The sequence below is a fragment of the Cynara cardunculus genome, assembly GCF_001531365.2.
Source record: "Cynara cardunculus var. scolymus isolate 2C chromosome LG 17, CcrdV1, whole genome shotgun sequence".
NCBI lineage: Eukaryota > Viridiplantae > Streptophyta > Magnoliopsida > Asterales > Asteraceae > Cynara > Cynara cardunculus.
Window position 1 is genome coordinate 4,876,230 of NC_037544.1, and position 26,773 is coordinate 4,903,002.

Here is a 26,773-nt window from a genome sequence, read left to right on the forward strand (position 1 = left end):
ATATATATATATATATATATATATATAGTACCTTGATTGAACAGTGACCTAGGAGCTAACAGGTTCATCTACAAGAGCATCCTACTTTCTGCATGTATTGTGGGCAATCTAGAAGTTCCTAAACAACACTACAAGATACAAGCGGATGCTAGAATACCTTAGAGAACAAGTTCCTAGTGGATTGTAGAGTTTTTTAGTATTCTGCTTTAATGGAAGCCTTGTTGGCAATTCAGCAGGTGACATTCATGTGTCTATAGGGCGCATTGATGCGGGAAAACAATCTTGTGAAACAAGCAGCATGTGACATTATGCTCTTTTATATTTCTTTGTAATGGCTGGAGAGGTGAGAAAATTGTTTCAGAACTTTCAAAGGCCGATGAATAACAATGTAGGAGGGACTAGCTATAACTATGTTGCAAACCTGCTTACATTTTTTTGCATAATTGACTAATTACGGATTGCTTCGTAAAAGCTGAGAGAAAAAAAATAAAACAAACATTGGGTCTTGATTGTCTTGATGGCTAAGCCATTCCAATATTCTGTGTGAATAAAGTAATAGGCTTTCTTTTCCTAGGTGAGTAAAGATTGTCAAATTGCCCTATGTATGCACATAAAATTTATAAGTAAACCTTGGTTAAAATGCTACAAATTGAAAAAGAGTATCATCAACTGTGATCTCATGTTTGAATTTTTGCTATATTCACATTTATTTGATGAGTTTTTGTCTGTCATCACACATAATATTAGTTTCCCTTTCTCTTTTCCTTTGTGGAAGTACGTTAAGACGTTGGAAGGGAGAGCATCAAATTGAGGTGTGGGAAGCGCACAAGGCACCGATCCAAGCAGTAAGGACATTACCTTCAGGAGAGCTTATTACAGGTTAAAGTACATCTTATTCATTATTTCACATTTTAGGAGTTGATCTTGTCATGCTTTCTAAAATCCTTCTTTCTTTTCCATCCTTGTTTCTTTTCTTATCCCCAATTTCCACAGTCATACCCTGCTCATTGCTTTTCTACCCTTCTTTTTCTCTTGAAAATATGGGCAACTTCTTTAGCCACAGTCAGTTCCCAGCTTTCTACTTTTTTGTTTTTAAGTGGTACCAGGTCTGTGAGTGAATTTGTTTTGAAAGAAAGTTTCATAAACCAAGTTGACTACGTAATGAACGAAGAATTATCTGATATAATGGTAATCCAGGTTCAAGTGACACCACCATAAAGCTTTGGAAGGGAAGCAAATGTGCACATACCTTTGCTGGGCATACGGGTATGTTTTTACTTTTGTGCACTCCTTAAAGCATGGACAGCAATTATTAGTGCATATGCTTATTAAAGAGAAGTTCTAACATCAAAGTTCAGTAGCTTTTAGAAATGCATCATGCTAATGTCATTTTGTTTGTGAATGAAAAGGGAAATAATGTAGTGATCTCATCATACTTTATCTGTATGTGCATTATCTATGAGCTTGTTTCACTTGGGCAAATATCTGGTATACCAATGCATATATTGCTGTGGAAATGAATTATATTGAATGTGCTCGTTCTCTCTGGGACTCTGCAGATACAGTGAGAGGTTTAGCCATAATGCCTGGTTTGGGAATACTTTCTGCATCACATGATGGGTAGGTTTTCTGGTTCTAAATTTCTTCTATGTTTAGGCATGTATTTGCATTTACATGTAGACAAGCAAAGCGCTGGCTAAAGATTATGCATAAGTGTCTTATTGCAGCATACCCACCTTGTTTGGCCTTGTTGTTTCAAATTGTGTGTTATTTTATGCTGTGCTAAAAGATGCACTCTTCATCATTAGATGCAGTGCTAGAGGAGAGCACGGGATGGTTATAGACTTGTTGATCGAATGTGTTGACTGTTGAGACACGGGATTGTATTCATGCTGAAAAGCTAATAATTAAAAAATATATAAAATATTGTGGTCATGTTGGTATTTCAATCTTCAGAATAGATCATGTAGCACATGATGCTTGAATGGATGACTTGAAATTTGACCTTTGACAATTAGAATGATTTATGGGCTGTGATCACTTCATCTACAGTGGTAAGTCTTGCTGGCAAACACTACGGTACAATCAGTAGCATGTGCATTTTCCCTAAAGGAAGAAAACAGAAAAGATCATATATGTATGAGAGTTGGCAATGAACTCGCAATCAAACACCATTTTCAGAATCATAAATCATCTCAAATTGCAATTCATGCACTATTTTGCGGCCTAATAATCCATCAAAAATTAACTTTGGGAATAAAATTGAAATTTTAGCACAGGTTCTAGCTGCTTTATCTTAGGCTTTACTACACATAGTGACTTGACTTTTAGACATTCAACCACTACTTAATGCAAGAGTCAATAGCACACCAATTCAGCTATAAATTGCAATTTTGTGCTTTTCAACACTTATTTTGGGATTTTTTTTACAATTAGAACATTCAGATTAGCAACTTCATAGAATTCTAGCAATGTTTGGTACTTCAAATCATTAATTGTACAAAGTACTCGATAAACCATATTTTATCTTTTCTCTGAATTAAATAAAGAAAATTTTGTGCCACCCCTTTTGCGCCTTACAATAAACACATGTTATATGAGAGTTGCCTTATCGTAGATTTTCTGTCTAGCAGTGTGCTTTGAGACATGGCATGCACCTTAACTACACATCTAAAATACACGGCTGTCATGCTGTCAGAACTTTTGGATGTTTATTTATGATGTAGCATTAATTGGCTACTTGATATATTGATGCCCCTTCATCTCTGTAACATGTAACCACCTTCTGTCCATTTCGCTTATCTTTTATGTGCAAACACAACTAATCCTCAATTCCTTTTATGCTTTAACTTGATGGTGATCTTGATTTTAAATGACAGTTCAATCAGGTTATGGGCACTTACTGGTCAAGTTTTAATGGAGATGGTTGGTCATACATCTATTGTTTATTCTGTTGATGCACACAAATCAGGGCTTGTTATCAGTGGCAGTGAAGATGGATCAGCTAAGATATGGAAAGGTGATATATCTTGTCCTTTGCATAAATGGTAATGATACTGGCAATTATTATTTTAGAAATAGATATTGTTGTCACTGTATGAAAATGTTAATAAGAGACGAGCTAGTAGTTAATTAAAATCATTAAAGCAGGATCTGCATAACATCATTTAGCAGAGCTTTACTTTAGTCAGAGCCATATCCAGGACCCAGATTGAAATTTGAATCACATGTATTGCTAGTTATTGGCAGATACATAGCAGGGTTACACGTAGAGGTTGCATTTTGCAATCAATAAGTAGTGCATATACTGTTCAGGTGTAACTTAAGCTTGCCGTCTCGATATCTCCTCTCCCTCCATTAGTGACATTTTTGTCCAACTATCTGTATAATATAAAAAAGTTTACATATTTGCTGGGCTATGTTCTCTGAAATCAAGTGAAACATATGTTGCCAGTTCTAGATTTGTTGTATATGTTTCATGACTTGGGTACCAATGTAGATTGTGCACATGGAGAAACATCAAAATATTATTTTGAATAGCTTTCATATTATTTTCTGATTAGTAAGGTTCAAGAGAAGGTATGTGATTATGTGTAGTGGGTGGATTATTTGGAAACATGTCTCATAAAATTTAGTATGTGATATGCTTTCTAATATCATATCTTTAGTCATATACATTAGTGGCTTGGTCCGTATCGTGATGCTTGAGTATCTTGTATGACATGGTACTTTATGCATTGGTGCTCATCACACATGTACTATTGTTGTATCTTTGAGTGTATTGTGAGGCAACTATGACATACCTACCAAAGATTTATTATAATATTATTTGAACTACATTTGAAGTCTGACCATTGAGAGTATGTGTTTGGCTTCTAGATGGAGTTTGTGTTCAAAGCATAGAGCATCCGGGTTGTGTTTGGGATGTCAAATTCTTGGAAAATGGTGATATTGTGACTGCATGTTCAGATGGTGTGGCACGTGTTTGGACTGTACATCAGGATAAGATAGCTGACACTGCTGAACTTGAGGCATATACCTCTCTAATTTCACAACACAAGCTCAGCAGGTATCTACCCCTCTCTATATAGAAAGCATGTTTTCTTGTTTTTCTCTGTGTTAGAAATATACGATGTAATGAACAAAAACAGTAGATAAACATTAACCTTATGACGACTGCCTAATATTCAAGCATTTCAAATAGGATTTTCAGTATCAATTGTCTTCTTGGTGCTTCTGTGGTGAGAGCTTGATTTTGGTGGGGGTGTTAATGTGGATTTGATACACTAGCCTGTTCATAGAAAACTATGTACCTCTCGACCTGTAATAACTCCAGCAAACATTCTTTGGACAATTTGTCTTCTGTTGGCTGGATTTCATATGATCTTGTTAGTTGGATTTTAGTTTGTGGTGTACAAACATGTTATTTGATCCCCCACGTCTACCATCTAATGCCAATTTGTACTTTTGCAGCACATAAATTTCTTATCATTTACAAATAATTATTTAGTTCTGAATAAGGTTGAGGCTGGGTTAATTATTTATATTACAAGAAAAGAAAGACGTGGCTTTGAAATTACCAAATAGTGCTCTTGGATTATGCTTTATCTAACTTGTACCTCAATTTGGCATTTTCTTTTTCATTGGTGGGGTAAGGCAAGACGATAGTTTTGGCAGAGTTCCATTCAGAGCCAAAGAGCGTTATGTTGAGCTTTGAGCTGCACAATTAATGTAAACAATTGATTATAATCTTCATATGTTAAGAAGAGAGTTGGAGGCTTGAATTTGGAGGAATTAACAAAAAGTATTATTGGATTATGCTATCATTTAATTTGTACTTGTTTTTACCTATTATGAAGTTTAGGCTTAGATAAACGATTATTAACTTTATTATCAATTGATGACCTGCATAAATATCACATTCTGCCAACTGTTTTTAGGTATCGTATTTTCATAAGTAATCAAATATCTGTTCTGTTTTTCTTAGTAAGAGAGTTGGAGGCTTGAAATTGGAGGAATTACCTGGTCTAGAGGCTTTGCAGGTTCCAGGTACCATTGATTTTTTTTCTTTTTCTGGCAGATGGTTGACAAGGATCACAAGATTAGGGTCACATGAAGTTATATTATATTGTTATTTGAGCATTAGATATCTTTCAATTGGGTAGTGACTATTGTACTTCTGGTTTTTATTAATAATTTGGGAATTCAGGTAGTTTTTGTCTATTTGAGTAAGTTGTTACTTTTTTCGTCTCTTTAAATCCAATGATACTATTTGCACATCTTTAGGGATATTGCATCCATTTAAATATGAGATCTTTGAAATTTTTATGCAAGTACATTAAGCTTGGAACAATGATTCTATGGAAGATTTGGAAAAGGTCTTCAATTAGATGGACCAAGAAGCTTACAAAATTTTGTCCCAAAAATGATTGTTGCATATTGCAAACTGAGGGTGGACGCTAGAGTATTTAGGATTGTTCAGTTACTTTCATTAATTACTAAGGGCGGTTAAATCCTTACAAGTTTTCTTGGTCGCTACTCTAGCTTCGAATTTTCATTTCGATATGTGCTGTGATGCCCAATTCTGTTTTCAGCTGGTTGTATTAGATATTTTGAGTGAGTGGCTAGCATTTCATGTTTCTAAACGAACAATGTTGCAAAATGAAAAGAGAGGCTCCAGTTGGTAGAAAACAATGAATCCAACACTTGTGGGACTTGTTTGGCAATGCTATTTTTCCTGTATTATCATTTGTTTTTAGAAGTGTAAACCAAACAGAAAACAGTGTTTGGCAGTTTACATTTTTGGAAGACCAAAGTAGGTTTACAAAATCTTGTAGATGGTAGTTATGAATTGTAGATTTGATTTTGATGTTTTCATGGTTTACGAATGGTTTACAAGTGACAACGTTCATATATTATTTGGCTTTAATGAGGTTGCGGTTTCGAACTCGAGAACAAAATCTCTATTTTCTTTAGTCTTCATCTTGTTTTTCAAGAAACAAAATAGCCTTTGCCAAATTTGCCTTGGTTTTGTTTTCTAACAAAAATCATGACACCATTTAATACAAAAACTTGTAACGGCCAGTGTCTTCAGCTAATGTTATGCTGACTTTACTCCTTTGAATATTTTCTGCCAATTCTGATTCATTTTACATTTTTCATGTATTTGTTGTTTCGGAAATTCATTGCTAGTTACTTTGGTCCAAACTGCATGGGAGTTTTCTCTGCATTATCAATTGTGTGAATCAATCTTCCTTGGGTGAGATGCCTTAGGTCATCTTGGGTGCAATACTCAAGAGATCTGAGGTATTCTAGGTGCCACCTATATTTTATTGTTTTTCACCATTCCTCCTCTTTGGAATTCCTATCCTGTGTCAATGGTTGATGTTTTGATGACATTGTACTGCCAAAGAATGGGACAATTGAAGTAGATGGCAAGTACCCAATTGAATTGATCTCTCATTATACAGTTGGATAAATTATGCTTGAACTGTCTATTAGAATACTTGAAATGTTAAGTTTTAGCAGCTGCCTGGGTTTCTAAAATTTAGGTTTAAAATAAGTAATCTGTTGACTTAGCCTTCAGAACTTTCCAGAAGTTCTATATCATTGTGCATTGATGTTGCCAGGAGAAAGAAAGGAAGTAATTGTTATATCCTGGTAGGTAGGTAGGTATGTTGGTAGGAGTAAAGGGGTAGAGTAATATTGATAGTAGTTTCAATGATGTTTAGTTAAGAAGTGCAGGGCATCATGGAAGGGTGAGTATTCTGTTGCAAGGGGTAAAATGGAAGTAGCATTGAGGAGTCTGTTAAATAGGTGCGAGGGCAGTAGGAGAAAGGGGGATCTTAGTTGTGAGTTGTTTGGTGTGAGTCTGGGAGAGATCCAGTACTCTAGAAATGCTACGAACACTTGTTTTCATTTCTGAATCGTAAGCTTACAAATTACAATCAAACGAAATCATTGAGCAATTAATCCAAATTATTCAGTGTTGATCAGTTAAGTTTTAGCAGCTGCCTTGGTTTCTAAAATTTAGGGTTCAAAATAAGTAATCTGCTGACTTAGCTTCAGAACTTTCCACAAGCTCGATATTAATGTGAGTGGATTCTCTCAGGAGAAAGGAAGGAAAGAAAATAACTACAAACTCCAATTGTCAAGGATGATAGATGCAGAAACTTATCATGTCTTTAATTCAAAACCCCTTTGATTATGTAATGATCAGGAACCAAAGATGGGCAGACGATGGTTGTACGAGAAGGAGACAATGGTGTTGCATATGCATGGAATATGAAGGAACAAATGTGGGATAAGGTAGTATTCTGTACATGTCAAGATGGGGTTTTGTACCATTTATCTTTGTTCTTAGATCAAAGCCTTATATTCTTGATGTTTGCAGGTAATTATTTACATATAATTTACATGCTTTTGACAAACATGGTATTTAAAGGTTATTTGTTTTGGGAAAATTGTGCTTGTACTGCTGATTGTATTGGTCTACGATGAATAACCTTTGGAATGGAGTGTCCATAGCAGCAGCAATAGCAACTTAATCTCAAAATAGTGTTGTTTTGATTTAAAAACCATTTCAGATGGAAAGTTGTACTCAAGGTCTTGAAAGTCAAAATCGTGAGATGAGGTGTTCTCCTTGGTACCATGAGGCGTAAGCCTTGAGGTAACCGAGGCATATGCCTCAATGATAGAAATAAAAAAAATTCATGTTCACAAAATATCATGCAATTCTTAATAAACCACATAATTCCATATCAAATTATGGAAGTCATAGAAGCCATAAATTGATTGGTTATAAGTCTTATAAACATAAGCCAAATTCATTATATCTTCAAAAAACCATCATTTTCATGATCATTATCACTATTGCTGTGACTTTCTGAAGAGTAATAAAATGAAATGAAAATGATTTACTTTTAAAAACACTAGCCTAAGGGTAAAGGGGATGGAACCCAGGTAAGCTTGCATTGAACAGAGATGGTTACAACTTTAAGACGGAGATACCCATCACAAAATGCCTTCCAAAAACATGCTTTGGAAAAGACTCTAATGAGGACCGGGTGCTGTACGCTAAAATATTCAACAGGAGCCAAATACTCAACTGTACATTGACACATTTGATAACCGATAATACAAAAGCTTCTATGGATTGACGATCAACTATCCATGAACTAAGTGTAGTATAATGGCTCCCCATAAAAAGTTCGTATGTGGATCCACAGAAGTTCCACCATGTATTTATATACATCCCACACATGGAACAGCAGCATCAAACTGGATTCACACAAATCTCTCCCTACCACAATAGCCCTTAAAACCATGAAGGATACCTTGATGTTTGCTGCTTCCCCTTTGCTTATAAACCTCACGAATTTGGTTAGTCTGCCCCTCTTTTAAACCAAATCGCCATTTGAATGATTTCTTGAGTCCAAACAAGCCTCAAAATAATCAAGCTGATACGTAACCACATCCGAAAGCTGGTTATCCGACAAAAGGAATAAATCAGCCTCTTGTTTTGTTTCCCTCAACCAAGTCCATGTCTTGGGCCTCCAATATATCAAACCTATTCGAGCACTCAAGAGATCGAACCACAGCAGATTGCACGGGTTGCACACTAGATTAAGGAGCACCCACACAGTGAATCCCTCCCCCCTCCCCAAAAAATAACCTGATTGACTGAATGTCCAACCAAAGCATCTCAATTAGGATTTTTTAGTAAGCCAGGAGCAGTAGAACCAGCCCCATTACTGAATTGAATATTATCGAAGGGCTGTATAGACGGTCCCTGATCAATGCTTCTCCTACCTATGCCATTCTCAAGGTTGATACCCCTCTGATCACTATCACCCTGTGGCCCCTTCACTTTTTTAGTTTTGTTTTTCCTACCATCTGTAAGGAACCCATCATCCTCATTCTTAACTAACTGCATCTTAGGGATGTCATTTAGTTGTTCTGACTTTGAGAAATAGACGTGTGGACTGCTGAGAAAAACAATGAGATGAGGAGAAGAGAGGAGAGAGAGTGTGTGAGGGAGGAGGGGCTGAGGTGAAAGTGCATGAGAGAGGAGAGGAGACATGAGAAAGAGAAGTATTTTAGGGTTTTATTTATCAACAATCTGATTAAATAATTCCCAACTGCAATTTATATGCCTCAGTGCGCCCGCCTCAGAATCGTGTGGCTCATCCATGTGAGGCCTATGCCTCAATACCAACAGCAGAGGCGTGGCCTCAGAAACGGTTTAGAACTGCCTTGTCACAAGGCACGCCTCTACGGTTGTTAAAACCATTGTTGTACTTGCACTGTTTGATTTGTTTTGGTCTGTAACGAATGAACTGTAATTGCATGTTGCAGCATTAGCAACTTCATTTTTAAACAGTGCTGTTTTGCTTTAAACACCAGTTCAGATGGTTTTTCTCATTTTCTTCGCTGTTCAGTTTTGGGTCGACCTAAAGTACACATCAGTCCAAATAGAGTTTATTTGCTGGTAAGAAAGGATGACCTAAATTGCTTTTATATGGAATTTCCAATAGGACTTGACCCCTTCGTTACAATTTATTACTTACTCTTTTGGCTTCCATATGTTAGTGTTCATGCCTTCTACCTGTTTGCCCGGGTCTTCACGGAAACATCTCCTCCACTCTTTTGGGGTAGAGGTCAGGTCTGCCCGCTTCTTAGCCTCCCCAGACCCTACCCTTGAGTGGGATGGTCAGTTTGGTTTTATTCTTTTGGCTTATCTTAGTGGTCATTAAATTGACACTTTTGTAATCAATTGAGTATGTTGCTAGTGACCTTATGTTCTCTCAAAGTTGCTAATGAGATCTATATTTAACCACATCCATGACAAGCACGAATAGTCAATACCATCAAAGTTGTATGTTTTTTTACATTATATAGATCTGTTATCTAGGGCATTTCTTTGATAATCCTAGCTTTGTGGTGATCAGAAATTTTAGGTTTCTGCAAGCATGTATGGCTTAATTGTATTTTTTTCATGCGAAACAGGCGACTCTCATGTTTTTTTTATGAAGACTCTATATTTTTCATCCAACATGGTCTGTAGTACTTTTACAGTCATGCCCTTTTTTGATCTGATTCTTAAAATAGTGTGTTTAAGGGACAGGGGTGGAAAGCTCAGTCTCTAGCTGCGAGGCGCTTGCAGGATATTACAGCATCCTATAAATATGGAAGCTCGCAAGATTATTTTTGGAATCCTTAAAATTGGCACCATAAAGTAGCAGCTTAAGAAGATTAGGGTCCAGTTGTCAATTTGTTTTTCAAGTTTGATACTTTAATGCTCCGGAACATTTAGGAAGTGTGTCACTTCTTGTTGTAGTTTGACACTAAAATTTTTAGATGAAGAAAGCTGGAATAAATGTAGATGATAACACAATCAGTTACTCTGTAAGCTGTCAGGAACTGAATTTTGACTCAACAAAATTCATAAAAGGAAAAGGAAGCAGATGATCCGTTGCATAAAATGGATCAATAAGGGGAAGAGAGGCTGTATTAGAGTAATGTTGTACTTCATCTAGTCACTAGTGTTGTATCTGATTGATGAGGTCTCTGCTTTATCATTTGTTTTTCTATTTTATTTGAGGCCTAAATTTTGCCTTTTTTACCAGCTAGTGCTGAAGTGCTCATAAATGAAGCTGCATACTGTTCTTGAAACTCCTCTGGATCTATTGAAAGTGCCTGATTAATTCATAGAATTGAATTTGTAGTTAATATATTCTTGATGCAGTTCATTTGCTAGTGTAACAACTGTACAGGTTGTAGAGATGCTATTCTTATTCCTAGCACACTCCTAGTACTTCAACATACTGAGACCCTGTTAGTTTGTGTGTTTTGTTTATGATTCCAGTGAGTTCCCTTTTATCCTGCTGAACGGGCCTGGGATTCTGTAGTTGTGGTCCTTAGGATGCCAATTTTAGATGTCCTGCAGCTGTAGTGTCCTATTTTTTATATCTATTTTCTCGATCTGTTCTGTTTAGCTTCATTTTCATTGTTGGTTTCTGGATTTCTGATATTATAATTTAAAATCAACCATCAGAAGTCAGAACTCACGTTGATTGGTGGCTAGAATTTTCTGTTATATGTTTGATGCAGTTAAATGGCTTGGTTCTAGTGGTATGTTGATGTCATTAATTAGCTTTTTTTTGCCTATTTCAGATCGGGGAAGTGGTTGATGGGCCTGACAGTGGGATGAAACGCTCTGTTCTTAATGGAGTACAATATGATTATGGTCAGCCTTCTGAGAATCTGCTTTCGCTTCATTGGCTATGCTCTTTTTCTTTTTTTCTACTGATACTGCTAAAACTGTTAATCAGTGTTTGATGTTGATATTGGAGATGGTGAACCTATTCGCAAATTGCCATATAATAGATCAGGTACTTGCTTTTTTATTTCAGAATATTATTTGGTAAGATAACAGATCATTGTTATTTTTTTGACCGAGTTTAGTGCTTATGCCAGTTTGGTAGTTAATTGTGTTCTGTCTCTGCTATATACTATCCACGCCAAGTTTCCAGAAGAAACAATATAGTAAACAACAAAAACACACAAGCCAAACAGTCTACTTTCTGCTATGTGGTGTAAATGTTCAAGAGATGTGCCTTCGTATATTTGTGCTCGTCATCCGTTCATCTCTATCAGTACATTATCTTTCACTTTTATGAACCTTCCCTTAATACACTTTTTCAATTAGTTAGGTGAATACGTTGTGTGAATTTGATGAATTGTATAATGATTTTGGACCAACATGTGACTACAGCCTCACGTGATTATAAGATTTTACTGAGGCATATCTTGCTCTGTAATATAATCTGTTGTATCCTTTGGACTTCTAGCCTTCTCTACGTCAAAAGTGCAACTCATATTTACCATAAATAACTTAATAAGCTGCACATAAACTTGTTTTTTGTGCAGTTCATTTTTATCTATCTTCTATGTGAAAAACAAGAAAATGAGCTGATGGTCATTTTGTGTGGCATTTACAGATAATGCATATGACACAGCTGATAAATGGCTTCTCGAGGAGAATCTGCCTCTTTCCTATCGTCAACAAGTAGTAGAGTTTATATTACAAAATTCAGGACAAAAGGATTTCATCCTTGACTCATCATTCCGTGATCCTTACACTGGCTGTAAGTATTTCATCAGATCCAAAGATTGTCTTTTCCAAGGTTTATACATTTGAAATGACTGGTTTTTTCTGACCTTTCAGCAAGTGCTTATGTACCAGGACAACCTTCCAAGTCTGGTATGTGTTGATTGTTAGATGGGGTGTCATTTGTCTCAGTTTTTCATGTCCATACTTTATACAATGTTCTTTTTTGTGCACCTTATTTGATCATTTATTTGCATTTGAAACAGCCACATCAACCAAACCAACATTCAAACATATACCCAAGGTATGCTTATTGTATCTGCATCTGCATAGACAACTAGCACTTAATTTGCTTGGTGCTATATTTTTGTTTAGCTTGAAATTCAAAAATTCATGTTTTGTAAGGTGTGGCTAAACAATTTGTTAGCCTCATCACATTTGCAATCTTGAACAGAAAATTACTATCTTGATGTATATGACCTTACCATAGTCGATAAATAATAAACTTCCTCTTCCATAAAACGCAAGATCAATTGTACTTTGTAAACATTTTTTAAGTTAATTTTGAGATTGAATAAACTTCTTTGGAGATTTGGCAAGTGAACTAATATCAACATTTTAATGGATGAAGTGAAGAAAGAAAATAAAAATCCACAAGTCCATTGATTCTTTAAATTTCTAGAAGAGCAAACATCTATAACTACCTATCTACCTGGGGAAGAGGATCAAGTTGGCCCTTGCAAAAAGCTTGATGCACTATCTCCTTTCAACTCTTTGAGCGAAATGCGGCATTTGTATACTATTAAATTTATTCTGAAGTTAAGTGAACTAGATCTTACGGAGCATCAAAAAGAATTTTTTTAACATGGAATCAATTAGTTTCAACAATTCATTAATTTAACAAACAATATTATATCTGCCCTTCTCGAAAACAATGGTCGAGAACTTTCTTTGTTCTTTCGTTCTTCTTTCATCATCTAAGCCTTACACCTGGATTCCCAGTGAGTAACCAAAGTAAGTCTCTGTATCTTATTGGTGAAACTAGCTACCCCTTCTTCCTTACCATGGCAAGTCTTTGTGAAATAACTCCGATGAGAAGAAAGTATTGAATTGTCCCAATATGAATCACTTGAAATGTAACTGCTATGGTTACGCACAAACCAATTTCTGATTTAAGCTTGTCAATTTGGTTTTTTTGAATAACATTGCTCTTTGAAGTTTCCCAAACGTGACCAAAAAGCTTCTAGTTTAACTCTTTTTTTTGCATATATCAGATGAGTTCTCAATGTTTGATCTTTCGAATGAATTTCTAGCGTCTGTAACTGACAAGAACTCTTTCCAGAAAGGAATGCTTGTTTTTGATGCAGCTCAGTTTGATGGAATCCTAAAAAAGATTACCGAATTCAATAATGCTTTACGGACTGACCCAGTAAGTTTTTATGCTTGTATTATCGTTGTTTCATTTATATGATGGTAATATCATGGTGTTTGTTCCCTCTGTCTTTATGTTGTCAGTTTCTTACCTGTTATGTCTGTGTGTATGCGTTTGCTTTCCTCTACCATGTTTGGAGCTACTTCAGGGGTTCCAAAACTTGAATCTTGAGAGGCTGGGGTTATCTATTACTCTTCTGTCCCATAAGAATCAAATATTTTTCTTCAGTCACAAGAATTTGAATCTTTCCTCTTACCGATTATCCTGATTCTAAAGATTGTAAAAGTAGGAGGGGAGAAATTCAAAGGTATCTTGGACATGCTAAATGACCTTTTCCTACTGTACGTTTAGGGTCAGACTGCAATTCTTGTGTGATGGATGGAGTTTTATAGTGATATCATTACATTTTTTACATAGTTTCTTCTCATAGCTGCTAATTTTTGGATTCTGATTTGTTGTTTTAGGACCAGCAGAGCTTGTTGCTCAGTGAGGCTGAGATGTTGAGATTGAATGCCATAGCTAAAATATTGAAGGACACGTCACATTACCATACTAGTAGATTTTCAGATGAAGACATCAGTTTATTGTTAAAATTGCTGAAATCATGGCCGGTTTCAATGATGTTTCCAGGTGAGCATCTTTTTCTGAATTGAAGGATTTATGGTTGTCCTAGGGATGATAAATGCATGATTAGTCTAATACGTGTAACCTGTATTTTCTGTCTTGTCTATGCTTGATTAGTCATTGGTATATGTTCTCACGAAAATATGGTGTTGTACTGCTTCAGTTATCAAGAAAGTAACGAGTGTCCTATTTTATGATGGCTACACCATATTTTGTTATTTGTATCTTGATGTCTGCTCACTCTCATTGACTTGTATCACCTCGGGAACTCATTTGATGATTCGTGGTAGTTACCCATTGCCACACATGTTGTATGCGTGGAGATTGTGATAAACTCCTGGTACGAAGTAAGAGTTTATTGAATGGAAACTAAATGCTTGCAATAGGATTATCCAGCTTTTGAGAAGCTGGACTCTCTCCCAAGGCTATCACCCAAATGAAACTCACATAAGTCATACCCCTGATAACTAACAATAGCAAACAACCAACTTATTTCAACCCCTGCTTCACTTATTTGTATTTTGTACTACTCATGCATTAGCCACTTGTATTCCCAATACCACAACCTCCTATTGACTTGTTGCTTAGAGGGTAATAACAGATTGTTAACCTACTTACTCTAGAATATAGTTAGGGGTATCGTTCTTACTTGATTAAATGCTAATTATGAGCCAAGAATAGAAACAACGATGTAAAATGGAACAAAAAGTGAGTTCAACTTTTGGACAAGTTGTTATCCCGTAGCATTTTGATGTGAAGATCAGAGTGTCATGTCCGGTAAACGCACTCATATTGACTCAAATGAAAGCTCGAAATTATATACACCTTGCAAGCTAATTACTAGATAAAATTGGTGTGAGATTTTTGCCGTTACCTCGAGAATGATGCAAAATTTCCATGGCTACGTAGCTGCAACAGCAAGTTGATCTTGCTGTTGGGATCGTTTTTGAGGGTCAAAACATCATGAACTCAAAGGCAAACAGAGGGACACATTGCCAGTACACTTATTTGGAAATATTCTTGCAGAACTTGCACATTTTTGGTCAACTACAGCTATGTGTAGCTGTCCAAAATGGCACCGAAGCAGTCTCGCACAGTTAAATTTACAGATAAATTGAACTTTGTGGACTCATTTGGGACCACCTTGAACCGTATATCAAATCTCAATGAGGCATATAAAATTTATTTTTGTTTTGGTTTCTGTTGTACATACCACATTCTATGACATAAAATGCTGGCTAACACACACCTAAACTGCCTACAACTGAGAGGATGCTAACCTCATTGTAGTCTATTTTTTGCTTAAACAAAATTGATACAAAGGAATTTCCTTTTATCTGCTTCATGATTTTGTGCACTGATTATAAACAACACTGGCTGGTTTGTTCAGATTGTATACGGAAAACAATTAGAGAGAAGAGGTGAACACTTGAATGCTCTTATCAACAATTGCCTTGGTTTTGTGTCACCAAGAACAAAGTGTTGTTTCAGTTGTCTGTTACTGTCCTGATTTATTGTTAGTTGTACGGTCATATGCTATTTCTTTGTAACATAGGCATTTGAACCACCTCTGAAACCTTTATATACTGAAATGGTCAAATACTGTTGCTCTTTTCAGTTATTGACGTATTAAGGATGGTAATTCTGCATCCGGACGGGTCAGCTGTTCTCAAGCATGCTAATGACGAAAATGGTATCCATACTAATTTCTCTCAAACGTATAACAAGAAACAGGCTTTTAGAATATGCTTTATAATTTCAGATGGTAGATTGTTATGCTTTCTCCAGTTTGTGTGATGTGGGTATATCATGTCTTTGTACAATCATACTATAATTGTTTGATTATCAAATTCCTGATCCCAATTGACTCCACCTGATGTATTCTTCTTTGAAGACACATAAATTTCTTTTTTACGTCTGGTGGTTGATTTTTTCTAAGGAACAGCTGGCTGGCTGCTTAGTCTCATATTCTTCTCGCAGTGTTTCTTAATTTTAACTTTCTCCGACCACTTGGTACATGTGTCATAAGTTTGGAAACGCTTTTCATTTAGGGATTTCCTTGCTACTCTGGAATTATTATATATCTATCGTTGCTTCTCCAGATATATTCATGGAGTTGATTCAGAAGGTTACAAGTAGTGCTCTTGCACCAAATTTTCTTACCAGTATCCGTGCGGTAGTAAACCTTTTTAAGAACTCAGGCTACCATCTCTGGTTGCAAAACCGTCGCGTTCAGGTACGTGTAGGATGCTAGACTGCATACTTATATTTTGCTACTTCGGAATGTTCTTGAAAACTTGTTTTTCAATGTTTTTCTCAAAGAACGTGAAACTAGCCTTGGACTCAAATTTTGGGTTATTGAAAGTACTCTTTGATTGCTAAGAATGAAGGGATTGTTCTTTGTGAAGTATTGATCAATAATCCAAAAGGTGACTTGATCAAATTATGCTTTTATTTTATAAAATATTAAATTCAAGTCTCCTAAGCAGCTTCCGAGTACCAGAGTATGTTGCTTGTCGGTGAACTAGTCCTTGCATTTACACCAACTTAATCAGGAGGTTATTTCTATGATGGTGTTGATCAACTGCTAAAATTTGCATTCTTCCTTTATAGTTTGTCGGAATTGTATCTGCCAAATTTGGATTTAGCAAGGATAATTTCTATGGCATGGAGTCCTGTTGGTCTTGCAACTGCTACCATTTGTCTAATGAGACAATTTCATACATATTGGGAAGTGATCACTTTTAGACAGGTTGATAAGCAATGATGGTGGTCTTTCAGTTGAAAGAATGGAATTTTGTTCTTATGATCAGTGCCGCCAAAAGAGGTTGGGGTTTGTTTGTGGGGAGAGGGGCTTGTTTCTTAGGGCTCTGATATCATCCAGAGTTGACATGCGTCCCTAGAGTGTTACCCTCTTTGTCTTGTAGGATAACTCCTCACAAAATTAATGAGATAGTGCAGTTCATTTACCCTTATACCTTTTTAACACCCCCCAGGGCAGAAAAAAGAACTTAGTCACACTCTAACAATGGAAAGAGAGTTGTATATATTTCACATCTTTTCGGTAGCTTTGCTAATATGCACCTACATTTTTCACATATTGTGTGGTGGTGAGACCTCAAATAAGGCTATTACTTTTCCATGTGTCTTAATGTAGTTTTGGGTTTGGAAGCATCAGATGAATTCTTTCCATTCAATGAACATGTCTTTTTCCCCTGCTTTTTTTATTTGCATTCACATTAGTTTTTTTCTTCTAAAAAAAGTATATAAATTCCATTTCTCGACCTTGTAGATTTTTGATGCATTCGCAAGCTGTTATTCATCGACAAATAAGAATGTCCAAGTATCGTATTCTACATTGGTACTCAAGTAAGTACTTTTGTACATTTTACTTTGTATGTAACTACAGTTGCAGGTATTTCTTTTCTTCTGTTGTGATGTGCTTTAAATTTATTTCTCACTTGTATCAATTTCTGCTCTTATGTTGCATTGTGTAAGTGTGGTGGTGGATGTGGAAATGCAATGGAGTATTACTAAGGAATTGAAGGGATCATTCCTTGATGAATGCTGTCATTCATGCATCATTTTTTTTTTCACAAAGGGACGAGTGTTTTTTTTATTCCATCAATGGAATTAAATGAATAATTTCACCCCTCTTCTCTCTCCCCATTTCTCTCTTCTTTTTTCTCTGGAACTCTCCAAGACTTGAACTGTATCTCATTTGAATACTAGTTAAAATTTTCAAAATAATGAAATTTATTGTTTATTAAAATGCATCTTATCTGAGATTTTCGTTATTTAATGTTTTTATAAAATTCTCTCGAGAAAGGATGGTTTTAACAATGGAGGAACAGATGTCTCTGTTCAATGGTAGAGCTGTTTACTTTTTATTTTCTTTATCCTCCAAAGCAAATCTCTTCTTTCCTCAAAATCCTTTAAAATGCTGATTTGATTGCTTTATAATCTGACAATTTTCATTCCTATTTTCAAGCTGGTATGCTTGTTTTCTTCAAATGTGCAAGGATTTCTTGGGATTTTTAGAAATGGGTTTGTGGGTAAAGATGATGATGGCATGGAGGGGAAATGAGTAGGGAGGAAGAATTGTGGATTGTAAATTTGTGTGGAAAATGAGTAGATGAGATCACAGTAACAGTAACTCTTTTTATAGTTATTTTTCATTCCTCTTTTACATTGATATAAGTAAACAAATTGGAGTACCTACAAGGTCTAATGAATTTGTTGTGGTGCTAAAGCTGTTCATTTATTTCTATTGACACAGTAAAACTAATTTGGTATCTTAAGGGCTTTGTTAACTCGTTAGTATTAGTTCCCTTTGGTACTGGCGTTGCTATTCTCTATAAATACTTTTCTGAATTTCGTACGTATTTAAAGCATCTCAGATTTCACGGGATTCAGCCAATTGTGTTGATCGTGTTCTTCACAAATTACTTTCAGTCATTGGTTATAAGCTAACAATCCCAAGTATTTTGAGCTTTATAGTTATGCTGTGCTGTTGATTGAAAAGAAGGACGAAGAAGGTCAAGCCCATGTTCTTTCAGCAGCTCTAGAGGTACATAAACATTGTATTAGATGGAAGAGCAATATAATAGTGACCCCTCCCCTACAAGACGAAGGATCGTGTGAGAATAGGAGTTAAAGGTGAGAAGCGTAAGAAGGGATCTGAACCCTTGATCACTTTTAATCTCACCCCCACCCAATGAATTCTGCTTCTCACAGGAATTGATCCGGTGCATCTCATTACTATTGATCTTCAATTAGGATTGATCTGAGGGTGGAGATCCGTTCTTACCCTTCTCACCATAATTTCCATTCTCACTGGAACACGACCCCCCCTATAAACCCGCTGATCTAAAGTGCTCATATCAACCAACACTTTCATGGAATCTATCCATCTGTCTCTATATATGTTTGTGTGTGAATGAGTGTGCAATATTCTTGTCTTTGATTGCTTTCTCCACAGATAGCGGAAGGCGAAAGTTTGGAAGTTGATGCAAAGTTCCGAGCTTTAGTTGCTATTGGCTCACTGGTATGTTTTACTTGTCATTCATTTGCAAAATTATGAATAAAAAGATGGCCTTTGGTACTCTGAAGAAGCAAATCTTAATCGAACCTGTATATTATTTAGTTTTGAAGTCCTGACTTTATTTTTAGAAGCATCGGTAGTGTAAAAGTCAATTCTGATTAATCTTACCCTATAATTGCTATTCAAGTACGATTTTTATTGGGTAATACAGCCCTAATATTAAAGTCAAGACCCATCTATTACATCATTGTTTCCTAAATCAATGTTTGATTTGCCATTTAGTGTAAGAGAGGTGTATGACTATTTATTATTATAATAAAATACCCTTGTAAATTATAATTCCGTCCATGGACTATCTTTCAAATCACATGGATGGGTCCTTAGCAATAAATTATACTAACATGCATCCCTAAAAGGTAAAGTTGCACCTTTTTCGTCCTTCAATTTAATATCATTAAAATTAAAGCATCTTCATTAAGTGGAGGGCAAATTTGTAATTTTACACTACTTTAGGGATTTCTTATGTAATTTACCCTTATCATAATTATCATCATCATTGTTTCTAATTGTTGTTTTCAAGATTATAATCTTCATCTCACCTCTCACCATCACCACACCCTCCGAACAGATCAGCACAGACTAATCAACCCACTGCATCATCATTACCTCACAAAATGACAAACAGAAGTAGAAATCACCAAAATAAGATGGCCCATCCAAAAACAATTGAATCTAAAAATCACAAACCTAAAGATAGTGTTTAAAACCCTACATCGAGGAGCCTCGGTTACTTGAAACTTCATGGTGAGGATGCATTTGGTGGGGGAGGGCTGCATCAAGGCAGTGTTTGCAGCAGTGAGAATCAATTTGGCATAACAATGTGTAACAGTTCTTGTCTGAAAATGAATTGAAAATTTACCACAAAATTTGACGAAGCTGTATTAACGGTATTAACGTGAGGAACGGAAAACATGCATTTTTTTTTACCATATGGGAATGGATCGTTTAATTTGTTGCGAAAGGACCCATCCGTGCAATTGAAGAGACTGAACAGGGACCCATTTTACAATTTACTCCAAAGAAAACAAAGAAATCTATTGGAACGGAGACAACGAGGGTTCAAGTCCCTCTGGGGGTAAATCATACCCTATATCACTGTATTTGTATTTGTGTTTGTAATGATAACAATGAGTATAGGGAAATATAGGGAAACATCAAAACGTTAGTATGTTTCTGATAATCATGACAATTTTATGGCAAGAAATGAGTAAAGTAGTGTTTTTTCTTTAACTTGCAATTTCTCTAATTGCTCATTTTAGCTAGGTGTGGTATTCTTGTTTATTTCTGCAAGAACGATTATTTGCTTGCAACAAAAATTGTTGGAGTTGATCCATCCTAAAATTGGCCTTCTATCTTGTTTGCTTATATTCAACCGCTAATCTTGTGACAGTAAGTACAGATTGCTGTGTGCTGTGTGCAACAGCAGACCAGCATCTCACTAATCTAAATTTCCTGCACAGATGCTCGAGGGTCTTGTGAAGAAAATAGCGTTGGACTTTGATGTTGGCAGCATTGCCAAAGTAGCAAAAGCATCTAAAGACTCTAAAGTCGCTGAAATTGGAGCTGACATCGAGACTCTGATACAGCAGACTTGATTCTCCCAAAAACCGTAATTATAGCTCTTTCTTTCAATTTGAATCTTATTATAAATGGCTGCATTTTACCATCCTTATGATCTTTTTTCACTAGCGTATCTCGAAAATTAAAATTTCATTAATCTCTTCCCTAAATTCCCATTCATATTGATCATATCCTTTGTGAGTTTCGTCCAATTGTGGTGGTCTTATAATTCTTAATGTCTCATATATGATGATCTATGTTTTTTGTTAACAAGCAAGGTTTTCTTCCAATTTACCCCCTCTGTCTCAAAATAAGTGTGCACATTTCTATTTTAATTTGTCCCAAAATAGGTGTCCGTTTTAAAAAGCAAGTGTCTACCTTCCATTGTTACCCTTAATTATGAGATGGAGAGATTTGTTACTACATATATTAAGGACAAAATTGTCATTTACTTGATCAAAAAGTATAATAATTACACATTTCTAAAACTGACTGCCTTTTTCATGGTGGACATTTTCTTTGGGACGGATCTTGAACCAAACCTAATCGATGTATGCAAACATTTTCTTTACCTTGAATCCCGACTTGATTATATGATTACGAAGATCTAGTGGTACCTTCAGGGTTGAGATATGAAGTGAAAAAACTGAACATTTTGATTATTTTGCCTACTGTAAATTAAATTTAAAGATGTATTCTTTGTGGGATTTATTGGGTTTTTTTGGTTTGGTTTGGTCTTTTTACTTTGGCTGAAATGCTTTTTTCGATCTTTTGCAGATGATAGGAATCGCTAGCAGCTGCAAGGAGTTTGATTCTATCAATACGTGTAGTCAAGAAAACTGACGAGAATCGCCAGGAAAAACTGTAAAGGTACTGAAACCTCGAGGAATTAGGGTTTTTTGTGGGATTAAAAGAACAATGTACGGATTTATATTTTACCAGACCTGCACCGTTTGAAAGTATTTCGTACTTTTGCAGATGATAGGAATCACCTTGTATTTTGGGTGCTGATGTTGATTTCATTCTTACACTTGCATGTTCAAGCTTGTTTTGCTGTTCCTAAGTACTGCTTGTATACAATTTAACGAGTTTTAACACGTTTTAAGTAAGCTTATTCATTTAGTCATACATGTATGTTTGGAGCCAGGTTCGAATGAGAAGTTTGACCAAACATGAGAACAACTGTGATTTTACACTAAGCTCACGTGTAAAATCACATGTCATTACACGCACGTAAAATCACATATGGTTTGGCCAAGTTGTCTGGCACACCTTTACGCTTGACTCTATTTCATAATCACATGTGATTTGATCGTTTTCGTGTTCTTTAATTTTGATATAATCTCGTTTGATCACCCATTTGAGAAGTTAGGTCGTTAGTTTTTTTAACCAAGTGAGTCATAACTTCTACAAAGCCCAAAAAAAATAATTTGTACCTTTTGGTCTTTTGACGGCGTTTAGTATGTAAATATGATTGGACTAGATAGTACAAGAGGACTCGATAAGTTGTCTGTTTGATGTCTGATGCGATCAGGATTGGATAGGATAGACTAGACGAATGTATATTATATTATAAAACATTTGATAAAAAATCTTAAAAACTATTTTTTATGAATAAAGTATTGTTTATTAATGCATGTACTTCAAACTCGATATTACAAGTAGATTGTATGTAAGTACAACTTATTAAAGCTTCATATCTAAATTCATGTAACTAACTGTAGATAAACATAAACAAATACATGATAAACATTCATTTTAAATATAAAAAATCTAAAATATAATTAAAATAATCATTGAGTTTTAACACAATACTTAATTATTATCTTTATAAAATGTTATATTATTAAACCAAAAATAAATTATTTTATTACTAAATTTAAATTAAATTATAATAAAAAAATAAATTAAAGAAATTACATAAAAAAATGAGAACTTTTAAATACTGATTTGATATTAACATTGATATATATTTTTTTTTTCAAATTTTTATGATATTTTCAAATTTATATTCAAAAATAAAATCATTATTGCATTCTTAAAAACACATAAAATCGTATTATAATATCGACAGAGACAAATACTAAAATAAAACATTAAAATCAAGATTTATCTTACTACATTGCACGAATACCCTTTTACTTATCCATAAAAACTGTTTGATGATTGTTGTTCTGCTCTATTTTCTTGCAAAATTAGTTTTTACTGCACATATATCAAGTATTATTACGTATCAATTCAAAATGGCATTCTGATTGTGAGTAACTAATTTATCTGTTTCTTTTTTTTTTTTTTATATTTAACCATTGATCTAAATCGAAATAATGAATTTATATCATTTTATTGTTTATTTAATATACAAAACAGAAGTGATTGATCATTATTTATCTCTATTTTGACATGTTTTAATTCATTTAAAATAAATAATAAATAAACCCTTTTTTTTATTATAATAAATGCCATCAAAATGTATTTGCTTTAAACTTTGTAGGATTAACTCAACTGATGTTTGATAACATAACTTGGGTATTTGGAGATTCTCTTTAGTTTTAAAATTTTGAAAGAACAAATTGCATGAAAAAATAACATACTTTAATTTGATTCATATTTTGGTTAACGTACTTTCAAAGCTTTCATTTTGGTACCTAAATTGTAAAGTTTTAAACATTTAAGTACCAGGATAACTGATTGAAGCATTAATCGATTATCATGCTGATGTGGTGAGTGATAGAATGAAATTGGGTTGAATAGCAAATAATACTGAGTTGGATATCATATTACTCGTCACATCAGCATGGTAACTGGTTGAAGCATTAATCGGTTATCATGCTGATGTGGTGAGTGATGGGATGAAATTGGGTTGAATAGCAAATAATACTGTGTTGGATACCATATTACTCGCCACATCAGCATGGTAACCGGTTAATGCTTCAACCAGTTACTCGGATACTTAAATATTTAAAATTTTACATCTTTGAGTACCAAAATGAAAGTTTTAAAAGTACGTTACCTAAAATAAGAATCAAGTTAAAATACATTACTTTTTCATACAATTTGCTCATCTTAAAATTAGTTAAGGTACGTATAAGTTGGTCTAGACTTCAATGATTAACCTCGAAAAGAAAGAAAATATTTTCTTTTACGATTAAGAATTCCCTTCGTGCTTCAACTTAAATCTTTTGTTATAAAAACGCAATCTATAAATAAAACAATTTAAGAAAATAAAAATCAGTTCAAATGATCATTTCCCTCATTCAAATTGGCCTCCTAACCATTTCTCTCCTCGACTGATCCAAATATCATTACGTCCGTAATACATTTACGGACCTCGATATTACGAAAGAATCGACATGTGGGTCAATCTAAAAAAGAAATTATTAGAAAACCAATTTAAATTAGGGTGAGTATAGGCGGGTACCCGCCCTATTTGACATAAACCTGAATCGGAACCGGCAGTTCTTGAGATATTGGAACCGGAACCAGTTAGAACCGGTTCTTGAATTTTTGGAACCAGAACCACCGGGAACCGGTTCTGGTTCCGGGTACCTGCTTCCTAAAATATCAAAATTTTGATACTTAGAAATAAAAAATAAAAAATGGCCAAAACACTAAATAAATAAACAAGAATACAAATTATACGAAATAATGGTTACAAATATTGTTTAAAGTTTAACGATTACATATTATAATTGTAAATGTTAAAAGTTTAATGATTACATACTACGAATCCAATTAAAACACACAATTTGAAAAAATACGAATCATTTTATCTCAAATTCTGAATCTGTTTTCAACTTCTTGCATACCTATCGCATCCTCAACCTCATATGGTACTTGTGAATAATTGAGTGTTAAAAAAATACACAAACTCGTAAAAACTGTATATATTTTTAACTAAAAACTGCACATATTTTTAACAAAAAATTACACAAATTTTATATTAAAAACTGCACAAACTTTGTATAAAAAAACTGGACAAATTATATAAAATCTGCATATATTTTTAACATAAAACTGTACAAATTACATAAAAAAAACTGCACAAATTATATACAAAAAATTAATTATTATTTTTAATTGAAAAATACCAGGTACCGTCGGGTAACGGTTCCGAAAAATTAAGAACCGGAACCAGAACCAGAACCATCATCAATCGGTTCCGTATTTTAGAAACCGGAACCACTTATATTGGTTCAGGTTCCAGAACCGGCAGTTCCGATTCTAAAAATAAATACCCGGTTCTGCTGTTCACTCCTAATTTAAATCAGAGAACTGATCATTTAACCCAAATACTCTTTAGATCATCATAAACATCATTCACGTTTCCACCAACCGGCACCGGCCCACTTCTTGAACAATGAACAATATCTGGCCCAGATGCCAACTCTTCCACTTTTATGTTGGCCAACTTTTTTATCATTTTACACCAAAAAGTTATAACGTTAAACTTGCATGTCCTTTTTAAATAAAATAGATACAAAAAAATTAAAGAAGAACTCAACGAATTTTAATGAATTAATTTATTTTTGGTTTAATAATAAAATTTTATAAAGATAATGATTTTGTTAGAACTCAATGATTATCCTAATTATATTTTAGATTTTTTATATAAAAAAACAAGATGCTTATCTTGTATTTGATTATGTTTATTTGCAGTTAGTTATACGAATTTAAAAATAGAGCTTTAATAAGTTGCACTAATATACAGTACTTCATGCATAAAAAATGGTTTTTAAGAGTTTTTTGTCAAATGTTTTATAATATAGTATGGATTAAGTTTTTGAAATGAATTTTCTTATTTATAATGATTAAATCTCTGAATACTGATTTTGAATAGATAAAGTTCAAAATTAGAACGTTCCGTGGTTTTCTCGTCTAAAAATAAAAGTTCAAAATTAGAACATTCCATGGTTTTCTCGTCCAAAAATAAAAGTTCATTGACTTAATTTTTCAAATCAAGAAAGTTCGTTGAGTTTTCTGAACTTTTCCCAATAAAATAACAGTGTTTTGATTTTATTTATAAACTCGAAACTACGGGTGTTATAGTTTTAACATGATTGTTAGCATCGTCTTATTCGCTTTTGAAATCTCGTTAAAACTTTAAACAATATTGTTATAGGGTTGGGTTCACGTGAGATCAAAGGTTTTTCGTAAGACCCGTAAGACCAATTTATGTTCATTGATCAACATCATAAGATAATGATCTAATGGTCTAAAGTTGCACGGTGACAATTTTGTGATTATTGAGAAGTCTCGTGGCAATTTTGTGATTATGAATGTTCAGATTGTAGATCTAATCCAAGGATTGAGAATTGATCTTACGGGTCTCACGAAAAAACTTTGGTCTCACATGATCCCAAATCTGTTGTTTATATTCAGTTAATTGATCTGAAACCATTTTATAGTTAGTAAATCCGTCCATTGATGTTACTGTAAATTAATTATCGTATACTTGTATTCATTTAAATTAATAAGATTTTTTTCTCTTCTTTTTGATATATTGAATTTGTTTTTCAGATACAAATTTTAGAACGACAACTGTTTATAACGGGTTTATTTTTTTTCAAAACAAATCATTAATCTGACATTTCATGATGTCATATTTTCTGTTATTTTTAGTACATATTGCATAAAAAAATAATGTACTTTGTTTCAATAAAGTATGTTAAAGTTTGTGAAAATGACTTAAAAGTGAAGATAAAGGTAGATAAATGTAATTGAATTTACTGAAAGTAGTTACAGAAAGCTAAGTTAACTCGAAATTGTTCTTACCATAACTGTTATTCTCACGTAATTTCTCGTTTGTATCTACATATTTTTTATTTATCTATACTATATTATAAAATATTTGACAAAAACTCTTAAAAACATTTTTTTATGCTTAAAATACTGTTTATTGATGCATATTACTTAAAATTCAAGATTACAAATAAAATTTGTA

The 26,773-nt window shown here is 34.2% G+C and overlaps 1 protein-coding gene across 2 annotated transcripts in view; it reads left to right on the forward strand.

Annotated features, from left to right (window-relative positions):
• The window catches only part of LOC112500116 (phospholipase A-2-activating protein), a 23,503-nt gene extending 1,543 nt beyond the window's left edge, over positions 1–21,960 (forward strand). Inside the window, exons 3-24 of one of the 2 annotated variants that reach the window (XR_003067326.1) lie at positions 776–879; positions 1,198–1,266; positions 1,560–1,620; positions 2,880–3,019; positions 3,880–4,069; positions 4,988–5,049; positions 7,220–7,308; positions 11,176–11,248; positions 11,334–11,393; positions 12,003–12,149; positions 12,230–12,265; positions 12,379–12,416; positions 13,455–13,541; positions 14,009–14,174; positions 15,787–15,861; positions 16,271–16,404; positions 17,461–17,537; positions 18,669–18,738; positions 19,150–19,215; positions 20,733–20,881; positions 21,610–21,702; positions 21,811–21,960. Coding sequence is in view for 1 of the 2 variants with exons in the window: in XM_025103422.1 (XP_024959190.1) it covers positions 776–879; positions 1,198–1,266; positions 1,560–1,620; positions 2,880–3,019; positions 3,880–4,069; positions 4,988–5,049; positions 7,220–7,308; positions 11,176–11,248; positions 11,334–11,393; positions 12,003–12,149; positions 12,230–12,265; positions 12,379–12,416; positions 13,455–13,541; positions 14,009–14,174; positions 15,787–15,861; positions 16,271–16,404; positions 17,461–17,537; positions 18,669–18,738; positions 19,150–19,215; positions 20,733–20,867 (1,879 nt within the window). In the remaining variant the exon portion in view is untranslated. Of the gene's footprint in view, positions 1–775; positions 880–1,197; positions 1,267–1,559; positions 1,621–2,879; positions 3,020–3,879; positions 4,070–4,987; positions 5,050–7,219; positions 7,309–11,175; positions 11,249–11,333; positions 11,394–12,002; positions 12,150–12,229; positions 12,266–12,378; positions 12,417–13,454; positions 13,542–14,008; positions 14,175–15,786; positions 15,862–16,270; positions 16,405–17,460; positions 17,538–18,668; positions 18,739–19,149; positions 19,216–20,732; positions 20,882–21,609 lie in introns of both variants that reach the window. The other variant, XM_025103422.1, reaches the window with a different exon arrangement.
• The last annotated feature ends 4,813 nt before the right edge of the window (positions 21,961–26,773 follow it).